Source organism: Protopterus annectens, chromosome 3.part0, assembly GCF_019279795.1.
Source record: "Protopterus annectens isolate FY-2018-M chromosome 3.part0, PAN1.0, whole genome shotgun sequence".
Taxonomy (NCBI): domain Eukaryota; kingdom Metazoa; phylum Chordata; order Ceratodontiformes; family Protopteridae; genus Protopterus; species Protopterus annectens.
In genome coordinates, this window is record NC_056731.1 from 7,688,174 (window position 1) to 7,706,504 (window position 18,331).

An 18,331-nucleotide genomic window follows, 5' to 3' on the forward strand; every position below is an offset into this window, starting at 1 on the left:
CCTTGGGGCAAAATCTTATTTCTTGGAGGGAGTGAAGGAAGAGAAGGTCAATAAGATCAAAAGCTTGAATAAGGTCAGTGAAGAGTGCTATGACAGGTTTCCTTTAACCATGTTGAGAAGGTTCTCACCTGTAAGTGACCATAATGCTAATGTTATTCCCCAACCAGTCGAGAATCCATGATGTTTAAGAGTAAGCAGACTGTATTTTTTGACACAAGTGAAGAGATGGTTGTAGATTCGTTTTTTTTTTAAATACAGTCCCAACTGTATGATGGATGGAGACAGGGCAGAAGAGGGAGACATTCTCTAGCGGAGTCTGTTTGGGAAGGGGTTTGACAAGAGCAGTTTCCCTCAAGTCTGGCACTGTGGTTTGAGTTACGTTGAGATTATAAATGCAGAGAAGAGGTAAGGTATATCTTAAGCAAAATGGTGTAATCATCTGGAAACAACCAAATGAAGGCCAGCAAACAGGAAGGGGGTGCAATATCTTCTGAGCCGTAGCATTAGCTAGCGCTCCAAAAGAAATTGGAAACATCTGTGAAGATCCTCTTCTGATTGTCATGGCGGATTCATTCCAGCATTATCAAGGTTTTAATGCATCAGTAGTTAAGCATCTCAGCTGAACAGCAATAGAGGGTACAATGCAATCATTCATCTGGAACAAAATGAAATCCTTCATTTGAAAGGTTCACAGATCATCTGTGTAAATGACCAATTCAAATGACCAGCCACCTAAGTATCCAATCTGACAATCAAAGGTAGATATGGAGTAGAATCAGCAAGCACACTAAGTCAGAAAGATCCAATGTCTCTGCAGTCCAGCAGTGGCAGCAGCCAAATCAAAGATCTTATAGTTGCCTCACCACAAGATTGTAAGCCAGTGTGCATAGCTGAAAACCAAGATACTGTACACAAGGTGCAATTAGAATCCGAGAACAGTTTCACTAGAAGTACAACGCTGGAATTATTAACGTAGAATTTCAAGGTGGTGCTAGGTTAAGTCCACTGGATAGCAAAACCAGCATTAAAAATCCAGCAGCTGCAGCAGAACACCAGTTTCAGCTTGCATAATTTAGAGTGAAACAAAACTCTTCAAAGCAAATTCAGCATTTCTAGCAATATAATTAAATATCTGTAGTATATTCCTAAGCCCACTCAGGAGTGTAACCAAATAGGTGACTGACATTGTTATCATCAGTTAAATGTCACTAATCTCAAAATGTACTGCACCACGTACCAAAACCGGCAGAGTAGTAGAATGGTAAATGCAAAACAAGTGACTGGGAACAATGACAACATATACAGATCAGAAGTTAAAGGCTCTCACTGCTATTCAGAAAACACTAATCAAACAAATACGTCAAAGTACTCTCAGAGCACCAATAATTTCATACATTAACTTGCCTCTTCTGGCTTATGAAAGTGCCGGTTATGCGCACTGAGCGTTGATCAAACTGACTGAGCCAGTCAAACCACAGACAGTTTCAGAGATTTAACTTTTTAGTAGTTGCTTTATAGGTTTGACTTCAAAGTCTAGAGTTGTAACTAAAGTAAACTACTACTGATCTGCCAAGTATTACTTATGAAGAACAAAACATAAGGAAGGAATGTATGAATGGACAAGAAAACAGAACACAATTGACTAGGCATACAATTGCCACTGTCATCTTGCTCTTTCACGATTAAAGGATGTGGGCACAGGAGCTTGGCTACAAATTTTGGCTGAATAAAGGTCAACTATTAGCTAAGAAGTGCAATGCAGTGATTTTTCTTGAAAGGCAAGAGAATTATCTCTTTCCTTTTCCCTGTGGCTGATATGCGCTAGTATCAAGATGATTGTGAGCATGATTCTGTTTCATGCAACCCAACTTGATCTGCTTTGCCTGCTGCATTATTGCTACAGACACTTGTAGAGATTCACCCAGTCCTCCTTTACTTAGGTAAACTTGAGTCAGATACATCAGACACACTTCCTTTTTCCTTGGGCAGTTCAAAGGTACATAGGGTCATAGTTAAGTACTAGGCTAGCTGCCCTTGGGGCCATTTTAAGCCTGGCCAATTTCTCTTTTAGTGCTCAAATTAACCTCTCTGATTTGGTTATAGATTGGCCTTACCCATCCCATGGTGGCTAATTGTCTCATAGCTCTTAACCTTCCATCTCCAAAATGAGGAACACTAACAATTATAATGTGGAACAAATGGGCAAAATGTGGAACACATACTAACGGCATACTAACAGCTTCAACTAGGAAGGTCATAGGATGGTCTAAATACGCTCCATTTTCTTATAAAGAAAGATCTTTTAATGAATTGTTATGATTCATTTCTATTTACCATGAATGTCAGTTAAACATTTCCCAATACCGAATGCGGACAGACCCTTTCAATGTGAAACTTTGAGGAACAAGAACTTTTTAAGACCGCAGATGAGGTACATTCCTCATAATGAGGTACGCTTGAGAAGTATGAATTGTATATTACCCCTAATAATAACAAATGGGATCATACAATAGATAATCTGAAGGGACCCATGCATGGGATAAAGCATTTACGAGCTGCATCTGTCCATTAGTACAGGGGGGCAGTCCTGGGGTAAATTTTCTGTTACCCATCCACATAACTAAGTCGTTCTTGAAAATGGACAGGGATGATGAACTTTGTTTAATATGGATGGGGGAGTCTGTTTCATAGCAGCGGTATGCTTTGTGAAATATAACGCTTCTTTCAAACTGTTCTATTGATATTTCAGAAGAGGTTTAGAGCTCTAAACAGAGTATTCTGATGCCATTTGACTTGAAGATGTGCAGTAAATCCATCAATAATGCGCCGAAGGATGTCTTACATACCAGATGCAGGTCAACTCTTAGTAGTCTGTTGGACACAGAGTATAGTGACATGGCTTTGGGTTGGTCCATGTAGGACATGTTTAGACCTTGTATCCTTTTAATAAGGTATCTCTGTGGGCATTCTAGTTTTTGCTGATTGGTCTAATGAGGGCTGCGTAAAGAGGAAAAGTACAGTAGTGTACACTTACCATACATGTAGATGTTACAGTGTATTCACTGTTGCAGCCCTAACTAATGGGTTATCCGGCTCCAGGTAGCTCTCGGTCAGAATACCAAAGGTAAGTAAAAATGCTGTTGGTTGTAAAGGACGTCAGGGTGTCCGATACAAAGGAGGCAGCCAACGTCACTTCCTCAGTCTTTCTTGCCATAACAGTCAGGAGCCCCCAGAAAATAAGGCTTACACCAAAAACAATTTTGGCAAATAATATCAAAAATAGCCTGTACCTCAGGAAAAGAGAATAGGAGAGGACCAAAAAAAAGGTGGAAGGAGGGAGGGAAACCAGGACTGCAACAGTGAATACACTCGAACATCTAAATTTATGGTAAGTGTACACAACTGTACTATGCTCATCGTGTTTCACTGTTGCAGTCCTAACTAATGGGTTGATTACCAAAGCCCAGAGAAAAGGGAAGAGGAACCAACAGAATCAAAGGTTAGAGATAATGCCTTGCAACACAGCAGTGGCAAACCCTGCCCTAACTCTGGAAAACAGAGGCAAATTATAATGTTTTGTAAAAGTGTGAACAGAAGACCACGTGGCAGCCTCCAAAATGTCTTTAGTAGGGACACCCCTTAGAAAAGCTGTAGAAGTGGAAGCTGCTCTAGTGGAATGGGTCCTAACCCCTTGAGGAGGAGCCTTGCCATGAAAGGAATAAAAAAAGGTAATGCAATGTGCAATCCATTTAGAAATTGTTTACTTAGAAATAGCCTTGCCCTGGGCTTCAGGGGCAAAGCTGACCAATAACTGTGCTGTTTTTCTAAGATCTTTAGTCCTGTCCATGTAAAACCCAAGCTCTGTCTGTCCACATCAAGAGAATGTAGGATCCTTTCACCCCTATTTCGAGGATTAGAAAAGAAGGTAGGAAGGTGTATGGACTGATTAAGAGACAGGCTAGAAACCACCTTAGGCATAAAGGAAGGGTTGGTTCTGAGAAAGACCCTATCTGCATGGAAAATAAGAAAGGGCTCCACAGCCATTAAGGCTTGCAGCTCCGAAACCCTCCTTGCTGAAGTAATAGCCAAGAGGAAGGCAGTCTTCCAAGAGAGAAACTTTAAATCTGCAGTGGCAGCTGGCTCAAAAGGAGGAAGAGTGAGTTTCTCTAGAACAAAATTAAGATCCCAGGCTGGAGTAGGTGCCCTTCTGGGAGTTTTTAAGTTGCAAGAACCTCTGAGACACATTTTCATCAGGGGATGAGAGAAAATGGGTTGCTCAAAAGAACAATGAGCAGAAATGGCTGAAGCATGGATCTTGATAAAAGAGAGACCACTCTGAAGCAAGTCAGCCAAGTATTCCAGGATGAGAGGAAGGGTAGGATGAGAAGATTCCCATTTAGCCAGCATCCAATGAGAGAACCTTTTTCATCTGCCAGCGTAGGACTTCCTATTGCTAGGCCTCCTGGCCTCCCTCAGCACGTCAACCACCTGCTGAGGAAGGGAAGAAGAAAAGAATGGAGTCATACAATGAGCCATGCTGCCAAGTGGAGAGACTGAAGATGAGGATGTAGAATGTTTCTCCCTTCCTGAACCAAAAGATTTGGCTTCAGTGGAAGATGCCAAGGAAGAAATTGGGAGAAACTGCCAAGTAGTGGATACTAATGCTGTCTGGGCCAGTCTGGAGCTATGAGAATAGCCCTTGGTTGTTCTTCCCTGATCTTCAATAATACTCTGGGAAGAGGAAGAGGACGGAAGGCATAAAATGACAGCCGCGTCCAAGGGAAGGACAGAGCATCCACTCTCCAGGGTCGGTTGTGATGCTGTCTGGTGCAAAAAAAGAAGTAGAAGATGCTTGTCTGGGGAGGAGAAAAGATCCACCTGAGGTGTGCCCCAATGTTGAATTATGCTGTAAAAGACTGCTCTGTTCAGCTGCCACTCGTGAGGATCCAGGGTTAGCCTGCTCAACTAGTCTGCCAAAACATTGAGCCTTCCTGGAAGAAACTGAGCAAGGAGATGCAGGCCCCGGGATGCTGCTATGGACCAAAGAGTCAAGCTCTGCCTGCACGGGGGCAAGAATGAGTCCCTCCCTGCTTGTTGATGTACCACATGACTGTGGTGTTGTGTCTGTTCTGACAAGCAGGGTCCCCGGGGAAAGAAGATGACTGAAAGCTAGTAGGGCCTGCTGAACTGCTATCAACTCCTTTAGATTTATGTGCAGGTGCATCTGCTGGGCATTCAAACGTCCCTGTATGCATCTGCCATCGAGGTGAGCTCCCCAGGCGTAGTCCGATGTGTCTGTAGTAAGAAATTGAGTGGCCGGAGGTGGGCGAAAAGGCATGCCTTTGTTTTGTAGACAGGCTGCTGCTCACCATAGAAACTTTGTCTGCAGACATGGAAGCAGAGGAATCATCATATCCAGGTCCTGCGTGTGTTGACACAAAATGTTGTTGAGGTACCATTGCAATTTCCTCATATGCAGCCTTGCATATGGAATCATGAGAATGCAAGAGACCATGTACCCAGAGCTTGCAGGTATTTCCTTGCAGGGAGCTGGGACAGGCTTGCCAAGTCCTTGAAATAAACTGAATAGAGTTGTCTGCTTCTCCAGGGTGAGATATATCATCTGGGCAGTTGTGTTCAGACTTGCTCCCAGGAATGTTATCTCCTTGGATGGCACCATATTTGATTTTTCCTCATTGAGAGTGTAACCCAGGGAAGAGAGAAGAGTCTTTACGAATTCTAGATCCTTTAACATCTGTTCCTGAGAATGTGCTTGAATCAGACAGTCGTACAAGTATGGATAAATCTGAATTTTCTTCTACCTGCAAAAAGCAATGACTGGAGCCAGGTACTTTGTGAAAACTCTGGGAGCAGGAGATAGGCCAAAGGGCAGCGCAGAGAATTGATAATGTTGCACGCCCACCCTGAAACGAAGGTATTGCCTGCATCTTTCCCTGATAAGAATGTGCTGATAAGCCTCTTTGAGATCCAAGGTTACCAGCCAGGAATCCTTTTCTAACATTGGCAGCAACTGATGCAGAGTGAGCATTTTGAACTTTGGAATTACTAGAAGAGAGTTCAGAATGAATAGATCTAGAATAGGATGCCAGATGTCTTCTTTTTTTGGATCTTGGAAAAGTCTGGAATAAAAGCCCTGGCCTACCTGAAGAGCACGTACTGGTTATATTTCTCCCAGATGAGACAGAGACAAAATTAGTTTTTCTACTTCTGCCCTTTGGTTTGGAGGAGCGTCCGGGAATCCTTTGGAAACTGGAAAGGTGTGGAAAGAAAACTTGTGCCCTAGGGATACCATTCTAAGCACCCATTTGTCGTCCGTGATAGTGGCCCAGACATCTGCAAAAAAAGCCAACCTTCCCCCTAAAGGACTCTCCAGGCAAGCAAGAACAGGCAGAAGTTGAATAAAGTCATTGAGAGTGTTTTGATTGAGATGCAGGTTTGGAACTTCCTGGCTTGGAAGTGGAAGCTTGTCAACGCTTAGACTTTTGAGAGGTAACCCCTTGCACCCTAGAGGATTTGTAATCTCTAGTCTTAGAACGGTTCTGTCTGCTGGTATCAGGAAAGGTCCAAATCTTGGAAGGGTAATTCCTGCTAAAACGAGGAGGTTGAACTTGCAGAAAATCCTTAACAGTTTGCATGGACTTGGCCTTATCCTCCATCTTCTTCAACACTTCCTCTGCTTTGCTGCCAAAAAGACTGTCCTTATGCAAAGGTACATCCAAAAGCTTAGCTTTGACAGGTTCTGGAAGTTGCTGTTCACTGAGCCAAGTGTGCCTTCTGATAACAGATCCAGTAGCTGTAGTCCTACAGGAGGCTTCAAGGATGTCAAAAAACACAATGTAAGGAATGCTTATTGACAAGACTGGCAGAATTTAGTAAATCCTGCATGTTCTTACTCTCTGCTAAAAGAGGCACACTTGCTATCCTAAACTTAATAGACTCCAAGGTGTGCTGCTGGTACTTAAGCATATGAAAAAGACAACTGGTAGCCCAAATAGCAAGAGTGGCTGAGGTATAAACCTTTTTACCCAACATATCCAGGTTCCTAGATTCTCTGTCAGAGGGAACAGGATTTCTGGTAACAGTGGCCTTAACACCTTTAGGGCCTTGATAAATAACCTCTGGATCTGCTAACGGGTTCCTGAAAAGAAACAAATGAGAATCAGCGACTCTATAGTACCAATCAGGTTTCCTGGGAGCAGGAGGAACTGGATTTGGAGTCAAAGAATTCTCCAGAAAAACATCAACAACTTCCAATACTAGGGGAATAGCCACAGGCTTATGTTTATGCAAATCCAGAAACTCCCTAATCCACTTCTTAGATTGGGGATAATCCTGACTTTCCCATTTAAAATGTTCCCTGAGGGTATTTTAAGTATCACCAAAAGAAAAATCCTCTGGGGGAGAAGCAGAAGGGATGGACTCCTCTGTATCTGAATCCTCAAAAGCAGAAAAAACCTGAGAGACTTCCTCTTCATCAGCAGAAATACTGGAAGAATCAGAACCTGAAAGGGATAAAGCCACAGGAGAAACATCCCTACTCCTTTCAGAAGGGGGAGGCTCAGAACCCCTAATAAGAGTCAAAAGGTCATTAGTCATTTTAACCATTTGGGACTGAGGGGAAGAAACTGAAGCCTGCTTCTTCACAGGCTTACAAAGGGAAGATTTACCTGCAAGCCTGAAGGACTCGGGAGGCCTGGCAATCACTGAAGTAGCGGTAGAAGTCGAAGGAATAAGCTTGCCGTCCAAACGCAGAATGGAGGCCTCGGAAACCGAAGTCAGCTTAGTGGCTCCGGCTCCAGCTTAAGAGGAGACAGGCGAAAGGTCGGGAGACAAAACGGAGGCCAAAGGCCTAAAATAATCGCAATAGCAGCCTGTGGCAGTAATTCCCTGGAATGCAGGAGCTGCAAAGGAGCCTCACTGGCTACTGTTTTACCATCATCCTAAGACTTACTTTCGGAAGCCTGTCGAGGTCCTTATCCTTAAGTTTCTTGGGGATATCTGCAGCCTGAAGACTGGCGGACGTCATACTGACAAACTTAGGCCAAACTCCAAAATGCTTAGCTAAAATCTTAGCCAGACGACGGATAGTACGTGGATTAAAGGAGGCACAGAGATCAATTAGGAACGTCGTGGTCAAGGCCTAAACAAATAATACAATAAGAATGAAAATCTCTATGGGGAACCTGCTTTCCACAGGTAAGGCAATTATTAACTTTTTCTGACATCCGTTAAGGCAAGAAAAGAGGATCCCCAATGGGGTACTTAGCTGCAGTAGACTTCAACTGTGTAGTCAGAACCAAAACAAGGTAAACTGCCAACTGGCACTCATGCACAAAATTCTTCTGCTTCGGGCTCCGCGGCAAGGAAGACTGAGGCAGTGACATTGGCTGTCTCCTTTGAATCGGACACCCTGACATCCTTTACAAATGATGGCAACCAACATCATTTTTACTTACCTTTGGTATTCTGGCTGACCAAGGGCTACAGAGAGCTGGATAACCCATTAGTTATAGGACTGCAACAGTGAAACACGATGGACATCAATGATATTCCTAGGTTCAGACACAATCCTTTTGTTTATAAGCCATGCAATATAGAAGGACTTTTTTTTATAACAATAGACATATGTTGGTCAAAAGTTAAGTCACTTTCCACATAGGTTCCCTGAAATGCTGAAGTGAGTCAACTCTTATGGGTGCACTGTCAATGTGGCAAGCTCCCTGGGGTAAATGACTTCTCAAATGATAAAATAATGAATTTTTTAATTCCTCCTGCAAAAACAGACAGCTTACTGAACCCTGGTTATTAGCATCTCAGATAAGAGATTTCCCCCCTGCAAAAAAATACTTTATTCTCGAGAGACAGGATAAAGAACATGACTACTACCACTCAAAATTGCACACAGTTGCTGGATATCTTCAAAAACAGATTTTGAAAAACTGTGCAAATTCACCATCTTTGTGTGTCAGAAACTTGCACTCAATCCAGAACAGGAGTAACAGTGCAGATGTCAACATCTGTCACTGTGAACATTTGATCTAATACACAGTAAGGTAGCTAGGCTCAGAAAATTATTCGTATCACCTTCAGTGCTGTTTGTATAATTGACTGCATCTGTCTGTCACCTGTATATAGAATCCTGTATCTCCAAAAATGGTTCAACAGTTTTTAATGAAATGTCTCTGGCACAATTATCTATAAATCATCAAGCTGAACTTCTACTCTCAAAGCCAAAGAACAGCTGCATCTTGAATTTTAATGAAAAAAAAAACTGTTTAAACATTGACTCTTTTTAGATCTGAAATTACAACAGCACTGTATTTTTTACACTTCTCATAGCTTTTGTTTATTTTACCCTGAAGAGAACTAAAGTTACAAATGTGTTTTAACTGAATAAATAGTAAATGTTGCAGCTTCCTCGTTTACAAAGGCCGTTCTAACCTGAATTCCATTTTAACTTTAGGTGGTAGTCTCTCTCTACTGCAAGGTTGTGTGGTAAAATAAAATGACTTTTTACTTCTTGTGTAAAAACTTAAAGACAGACAAATTCTGGGTACAGGCTGTATTCTGTCAGCTCTGAGCAGAAAGTACAGTTGTGTACACTTACCATAAATGTAGATGTTCGAGTGTATTCACTGCTGCAGTCATTATACTTGGGTAATCTGCTTGCAGGTTGCCCTCAGTCGGCCTGATTAACAAAGTCTTGGGTCCTGCGTCGGTTGCTGTCCCTTCTTTCATGACATCAAGTCGTCAGGGGTATAAAACATGCAGCCGACGCCATTACATCAGTTTTTCTTGCCCCAGATGTCAGGTGCCCCGCTAGTGGGGAGCAAATAAACAAAAACACAAAGGTATACCTCCATCAAAAATCAAATACACCAAAAAGGCTTTTAAGCATAGTAAAGGAAAGTAGAGGTATAGCCAGAAGTAATTAGGGGGCTGGAGGGAGGGTAACCAGGACTGCAACAGTGAATACACTTGAACATCTACATTTATGGTAAGTGTACACAACTGTACTACGTTCTTCGTGTTTCAATGTTAGTCATTACATCTGGGTAGATTCCCAAAGCTATGGTTGGGAGGAGGAGTTTATATAGCATTAGGGCCAGCTATAAGGTCCTGCAAGACAGAAGTTTTAAAGCCAGCTCTGGATTTAGAGAAAATTGGCAAATGATAATGCTTGGTGAAAGTATGTACAGAACTCCAGGTAGCAGCTTCTAGGATGTCCCTGGTAGGAACACCTCTGAGGAAGGATGTAGAAGTAGATGCAGCCCTGGTAGATGCAGCCCTGGTGGAGTGAGATCTGATCCCCAGGGGGATAGGTTTTCCATGGTGCTTATAGCAGAAATGAATGCAATGGCCTATCCACTTAGAAATGGTTTGTTTTGAAACAGCCTTCCACTCTGCCCCTGCAGCAAATGCTACTAGCAGTTTTTCAGATTTTCTTCGAGGTTTAGTCCTGTCCAAGTAAAATCTAAGTTGTCTGTGCACGTCCAAGGAGTGCAGTATTCAATCCCTTTTGTTTTGTGGATTAGAAAAGAAGGTTGGCAAATGATTGGCATGATTAAGAGCCACAATGGATACCACTTTGGGCATGAAGGATGGGTTGGTCCTGAGTGACACCCTGTCCGCATGAAAGATGATGAACGGCTCCACTGCCATGAGGGCCTGTAATTCAGATATCCTTCTTGCTGAAGTAATGGCTAAAAGGAAGCCTGTTTTCCAAGAAAGAAATTTTAAGTCTGCAGTAGCAGCTGGCTCGAAAGGAGGTAGAGTGAGCTTTTCCAATACAAAGTTAAGGTCCCAGGCTGGAGTAGAGGCTCTCCTGGGTGGTCTTAAGTTTTTGGCCCCTCTGAGGAATTGCTTCAGCAGTGGATGAGAGAAGAGGGGTGGCTCTGTATTATGAGCTGAAATGGCTGAGGCGTGAATTTTAATGGAAGAAAAAGACAGGCCCTCGTGAAGCATCTCAGTTAAATACTGAAGAATGTGAGGTAAATTGGGCACTGCTGTGCTCATCCCTTGAGATTGGTTCCAGGCACAGAATCTTGTCCATGTTTCAGCATAGGATTTTCTAGTACTAGGCCTCCATGCCTCTAAGATGACATCCATCACAGGTTTGCTGAGGGATGATAAGGGTGAATTTAAGTGATCAGCCAGGCTGCAATTTTTCAATGTTGGAAGCTGAGGGTGCAGAATTTGGTTCTCCTGCTGAGACAGCAGGGAAGGGGTCTGAGGCAGGTGCCATGGAGATAACCGATACACTGCGCAGGAGTGGGTACCAGTGTTGGCACGGCCAGTCTGGAGCAATCAAGATCATCCTTGGTTTGTCCTGTTTGACTTTTAGTAGAACTGTGGAGAGCAGAGGCAGCGGGGAGAAGGCGAAGACTGATAGGTTTTTCCAGCTGAAGGACAGAGCATCCACTTTCCAGGCTTGTTTGTAGAGAGTCCGTGTGCAAAACTTGTCTAACTGGTAGTTCTGGGGGGAGGCAAATAGATCTATGTCTGGGCTTCCCCATTCGCTTGTCAACATGTTGAAAATCCTTGGTTCCAGTTTCCACTATTGTGGGTCCATGAGGTTTCTGCTTAGTCCATCTGCCAGTGTATTTCATTTTCCTGGCAGGAATTGAGCTTGTAGGTGCACTTGGTAGCTCAACACTTTGTTCCACAATGCCATGGCTAGTCTGCAGAGGGGGTAGGAATGTGTACCCCCCCCCCCCCGCTTGTTTATGTACCACAAAACCATGGCGTTGTCTGTCTTTACCATTAGTTGTCCTGGAAGAATGTAGTCCTTGAAGGCTGTCGGAGCATTCTGTAAAGCTAACATTTCTTTTTGATTGATATGTAGGTGCATTTGACTTGGGTTCTATTTGCCCTGAATGCACTTCCCTGCCAGGTGAGCTCCCCCATGCATAGTCTGATGCATTTGTTGTTAGGATTTGGGTGGCAGGGGGTAGTGTGAATGGTAGTCCCTTGTTTTGGTGGCAGGCCCCTGCCCACCAGAGGAACTCTATGCATAGGCAAGGTATGATAGGAATCATTGTTTCCAGGCTGTGAGAATGTTGACTCCATTAAGCTTTTTAGTTACCACTGTACTTTCCTTATATGCAGTCTTGCATATCGAATTAGAAGAATGCAGGAGGCCATAAACCCCAAGGCATGAATTTTAATGGAAGAAAAAGACAGGCCCTTGTGATGCATCTCAGTTAAATACTGAAGAATGTGTGGCAAATTGGGCACTGTTGTTCCCATCCCCTGAGTTTGACTCCAGGAACAGAATCTTTTCCATTTTTCAGCATAGGATTTTCTAGTACTAGGCCTCCATGCCTCCAGAATGACATCCATCACTAGCTTACTGAGGGATGGTAACGGAGAGCTCAGGTAGTTAGCCAGGCTGCAATATTCAGGGTTTGAAGCTGGGGGTGCAGAATCTTGCCCTCCTGCTGGGACAGCAGGGAAGGGGTCCGAGGCAGGTGCCATGGTGCCAGCAGTGACACACTGCGCAAGAGGAGGTACCAGTGTTGGTGTGGCCAGTCTGGTGCAATGAGTATTGTCCTCAGTGTGTCCTGTTTGATCTTTAGTAGAACTTTGGAGAGGAAAGGCAGATGGGGAAAGGCATAAACTGATAGTTTTTTCCAGGTGAAGGACAGGGCATCCACTTTCCAAGCTTGTCTGTGGGGAGTCCTTGTGCAGAATTTGTCCAAATGGTAGTTCTGAGGGGAGGCAAACAGGTCTATATCTGGGCTCCCCCATTTGTTTCTCAAAATGTTGAATATCTTTGGTTCCAGTTTCCACTCATGTGAGTCTATGAAATTTCTGCTTAGGTTATCTGCCAGTGTATTTAGCTTGCCTGGCAGGAATTGAGCTTGTAGATGCACTTGGTAGCACAAGGCTGTGTTCCACAGAGCCATGGCTAGTCTGCAGAGAGGGTATGAGTGGGTTCCCCCCTGCTTGTTTATGTACCACATGACAGTGGTGTTGTCCGTCTTTACCAATAATTGTCCTGGAACAATGTGGTCCTTGAAGGCTGTCAGAGCGTTCTGAACAGCTAACATTTCTTTTTGACTGATATGCAGGTGCATTTGACTCTGGTTCCATTTGCCCTGAATGCACCGTCCTGCCAAGTGAGCCCCCCATGCATAGTCTGATACGTCTGTTGTTAGGGTTTGGGCGGCAGGGGGTAGAGTGAATGGCAATCCCTTGTTGTGGTGGCAGGCCTCTGCCCACCAAAGGAACTCTGTCTTTAGACAAGGGATGATAAGAATCATTGATTCTAGGTCCTGAGAATGTTGACACCATAGGTTTTTTTAGATACCATTGTAGTTTCCTCATATGCAATCTTGCATATGGAATTAGTAGAATGCAAGAGGCCATGAACCTCTGGGCTTGCCGTATTTTCCTTGCAGATAGCTGTGTCTTTGTGGGCAGTAGTTTGAAGTAGGCTGTCAAATAAACTTGTTTCTCTGGCATGAGGTAGGCTCTCTGGGAAGTTGTATTCAAGCTTGCTCCCAAGAATACAATTTGTTGGCAGGGTACTAGATGTGATTTCTTTACGTTTATGGTGTACCCCGGAGAAGTTAGTAATTTCTTTACAAATGCCAGATGATTTAATAGTATGTCCTGGCTTTCTGCCTGAATTAGACAATTGTCCAGGTATGGATATATTTGAATATTTATTTGCCTGCAGTATGCAATGACTGGAGCTTTTTGCGAATACCCTGGGCGCAGTAGATAAGCCAAAGGGCAGTGCAGAGAGCTGATAGTGCATGTAACCTGCTCTGAATCGTAGGTATTTTCTGCAAGATTCCCTTATTGGGATGTGCAGGTAGGCTTCCTTTAAATCCAGTGTTGCCAACTGGGCATTTTTGCCTAGCATGGGAAGCAGCTGATTAAGAGTTAGCATTTTGAATTTTGGGATTATCAAAAAGGTGTTTCGGATAGACAGGTCCAGGATAGGATGCCAGGAATTGCCTTTTCTGGGTACCAGGAAAAGTCTTGAGTAAAAACCTTGCCCCCATACCTCTTCTGGGAAAGGCTGAATAGCTCTGATACTTAGAAGAGAAATCTTTTGAGCCTCTGCCCACTGATTTGGGGGTAGGTCTGGCCAACCGTTTGGGGTTGTTAAGGAGTGGAAGTGGAATCTGTATCCTTGGGAAACAATATTTAAAACCCATTTGTCTCGGGTAATGAGTTACCAGTTTTTTTTTGCATGCAGAGCGATCTTTTCCCTTAAAGGAACAGTCAGTTGAGCAGGGCTTGGAAGGTTTAAAGTTAAGTCATTGTGACAGTTTACCATAGGGGGGGTTGTCTTACTACTCCCAGCTTTGGAAATGGGAGCCCCCCACTGTATAGGCCTGTGAGTACCTTGAGACTGAAGCCTGGGTGGTCTGCTGGTACTGGGTTTGGACTGAGAAGGCCTGGAAGAGGCAGGAAAGGACCAATTCTTAGAAGACCAGTGCCTACTAAATCTGGGAGGCTGTACTTGTAGGAAATCTTTAACAGTTTGCATAGATTTAGCTTTTTCCTCCATCTTTTAAGTACTACGTCTGCTTTGTTGCCAAACAGGCGGTCTTGGTTTAAGGGAGTATCCAGTAATTTAGCTTTAACATGATCTGGTAATGTTTGCTCCTTAAGTTAAGCATGCCTTCTAAGTACAGACACAGTGACAGAAGCCCTGCAAGATGCCTCTGATGAATCAAAACCACATTGCAAAGTATGTTTACCAACTTGTTCAGCAGAATGCATTAAATTCTGTAATTCTTTATTTTCAGCACAATCAGGAATCAACATCAATTTATGTTTAAGCAATCCAATAATATGTTGCTGATACTTTAACATATGAAACTGGTAGTTTAAGGCCCTAATGGCCAAAGTAGCAGAAGTGTATACTTTCTTACCCCATCTGTCCAGGGCCCTGGAATCTCTATCAGAGGGGGTAGGGTTTTTGGCAGTAGTAGCCTTAATGCCTTTGGGTCCCTGTGAAATGGCCTCAGGATCCACAGTAGGATTCTTAAAGAGGAACTTGTGAGAGTCAGTACTCTGTAATACCAGTCAGGTTTTCTGGGAGCCGGAGGTGAAGTGTCAGGGGCCAGGCTAGATTCCAAGAAGGTATCATCTACAATGTCCAGTACAGGAGTGATAGCTAAAAGGCCTGTGTTGAGGTAGGAGTAAAAAATTCCCTAAGCCTCTTCTTGGAGTCTGAGTAATCCTGGCTTTCCCAGCGGAAATGCTCCCTAAGAGTATGCAAAGTTTCACCAAAAGAGAAATCCTCTGGAGGAGCAGCAGAGGGAACGGAGTCCTCTGCATCAGAATCCTCATAGGTAGATAAGGGCAACTCCTGGTCATCAGAGAAAACAGAACTTAAAGAATCCTGATCAGAAGAATCAGAAAGAAAATCAGTTCTAGGTCTCTTAGAGGGAGAAGGGTGGCTTCCCATGATTAGAGAAATAAGGTCTTCAGACATTCTTATCATTGGTTTTTAGGCAGAGGGGGCCTGACCATGCGGTCTGGGCGTCGGTTTTATAGGCGTGGATCGAGTTTTAGGCCTTGAAGAAGATGATGGCGTTGGTTTAATATGCAAGTCAGTAGGCCTGTATACACCCTTAGAAGCCGGTGCATGCACAGCAGCTCCGGCCCGATCCAAGGTAGAGACATCTGCAAATTCCACAGTTGAAAAAGCATCTCGCAGCACACTGGACTCCAAATGGGTCTCAGTAGAAGCCTGCGAATCTGAAGTAGTGGGTATCAGGGGCTATGAAAGCCCCTCACTGAGTACCGGCGAACTGACAACTAGCTTAGCAGAAGCGTTGTCGGCAGCTTTAGACCTATGCGGTCTGTCTCTGTCTTTATCTTTGTGCTTTTTCAGAATGTCGGTAGTCGGATGGCTTACCGAAGCCATTTCTGGATAATTGAACTGAGTACCAAAATATTTAGATGTGAAAATGAACAGACAACGAATAGTTCGAGGTTTGAATAAGGCACAAAACCGACAGCGAGGGATGTCGTGGTCTGGGCCTAAAAAAGGTATGCTTTCAACAAGAAATACAACTGTTAACTTTTACTGACATCAGTTAAGAGCAAGAAAAAGGATCCTCAATGGGGTACTTAGCGTTGTTGAAGATTTCGGCTCTGAAACTTGAAAATGAAAATTTCAGGAGTCGGCCGACTGGCATTTGCGAACTGCTTCTGCTTCGGGCACCGCACGGCAAGAAAGGCTGATGTAATGGCGTCGGCTGCATGCTTTATACCTCTGACTACCTGACGTCATGGAAGATGAGACAGCAACCGACGCAGGACCCAAGACTGATAATCAGGCCGACTGAGGGCTACCTGCAAGCAGATAACCCAAATGTAATAATTGCAACAGTGAAACACGAAGAACATCTGCCCTGAATCATTATATATGGCATATTTCTCACTCCCACGCCAAAAAGACATCCACTTTGTGTACTTTTTTGATGTTTAATCTTGAAGGAAATTATTGCAGTGCTGTACTTCAGCGCCTTACTCTCAAGACTGCGGTGGTGGTGTTGCGGTAGTGTTGTCGCCTCATAGCAAGACGTTGTTACGTTCGATTCTCAGCTAGAGCGTCTTCTGTGTGGAGGCATACGTGAATGGGGCGTGCCTTTGTTGAAGGTTGTGCGTCAGGGCTGGTAACCCGGTATGTAAAAATCCACTACCAATCATTAGCGGACTGGAGTTCCGCTGTGGCAACCCCTAACCGGGAAAAGCCGAAAGATACAAACTCTCAAGACACACATATATGCTTCTTGTCCAAAACAAGCTGCTTCAAAGATTTTTTCACATGAATCGTGTAAATGCTGTCTGCTTACAAAAACAATAACTATTTTTGATATGCAAATATTAAGAAAAGGAAAGGCGTAGTGGCTTCACTAACAAATGCCAACTCATTCTGCACAGACATACACATGTAGCTGCTTTCACACATAACTTGCCTTCCCTTTTCACACTCAAAAGATGGCCACTTTCTGTGCACCCCCTGCTATTAGATTCTACAGCAAGTGAAACAAACTGTCATAGTGATCCTCTTCAATGTGTTGCATTATACACTGCCCCCTCACCAAGTCATTGCAATGATCACTTCACTGCAATCACCCGACTGTCCTCTTCCATCAGCAGAATGCTCCCTGAAACAGGTAGCCATTTCTGGTGATCACCTGTGATATGTGATCACTGAGAATGGAATAAACAATAGTCACAGTAATGCATTTCAAATTGCGGCTTGCAGACAACATCCCACTTTCAAATAATTTAAATAAATAAAATGAACAGACTAAATTGTGCTGTGGGTAGTGGGCATGGTCACCACTGCCCATCGATATAGCTGTCTTCCTGTCAAACTGCAAAAAACATGCATCCACAAGAGAAAAACCATCCCTGAAGAGCAGAGCATTTAAACTTCTCACCAATCAAGTCAAATGACTAGATATCGCTGGGAAGGCAGTGAGAATAGTTGTACTTATCAACTAATCTCAGATGCATAGTAACAGAACATGAGTTGGCTACCCATGTCCCATTAGTACATAAGAAAGGTGAAGCTAAAAAAGCACTCCAACGAATAGCATAATTGTTTACTTCAGAGTTCTGTTTCCTATCCATTTTAATTTAAACCATTGTACTAACCAAATAATTACCCTGCTTGTTTCCAAGGCAAGATTAACTTTCTTTTTTAAAGTTGTAAAATCAGTTTTGCACTAAATTTAAAATAAAAAAGAAAGTTATTCTAAAACGGAGTTATCCTGGCACTGATGGACTAGTTTCCCGTTTCAGTAATTAGCATTATAAGAATGTTTATTTAATTCCGTGTTTCTTACCATGTGGCTTTCCCAGCAGCAGCTCAGGTGCCAAGTAATCTGGGGTTCCTAGAAAATGTTCCCCTTCTGCTGGAGCCACTCCTCTCCTCACACTCTTTGGTGTCCTGTAAGGCGTCTGGCCAGATTTCTGCTGTGGAGTCTAAAAAATATATTGTACACACATCAGGCAAAGCAAATTATACACACATCTGAATAACAATCATCATAGTGCATTTTATAGCAGCCCATCAAAAACGTGAAGGAAGAACACTTACTTAATATTAACTAATTAATAAGGTAATCAACAAAATTGGAGGAGGGAGGTTGGGACCATCAGCAGAACTCCCAGAGAGATGAACAGTTCTGTGTCAAAATGAGTAGCATAATCCAGATGATTGGCTGTATTAGAAGTTCCTCATTAAATGGCGTCGCTACCCTGCCATCAAATTTCTGTAAGGTTATAGCTGAGAAGTGAGCGCAAAGAATATAAAAAACAGTTC

At 43.4% G+C, this 18,331-nt stretch overlaps 1 protein-coding gene across 1 annotated transcript in view; it reads right to left on the minus strand.

Annotated features, from left to right (window-relative positions):
- The window catches only part of MASTL (microtubule associated serine/threonine kinase like), a 1,083,009-nt gene that overhangs the window by 275,433 nt on the left and 789,245 nt on the right, over positions 1 to 18,331 (minus strand). Inside the window, exon 6 of the mRNA XM_044064547.1 lies at positions 17,853 to 17,991. Coding sequence (XP_043920482.1) covers positions 17,853 to 17,991 — 139 coding nt within the window. The remainder of the gene's footprint in view (positions 1 to 17,852; positions 17,992 to 18,331) is intronic.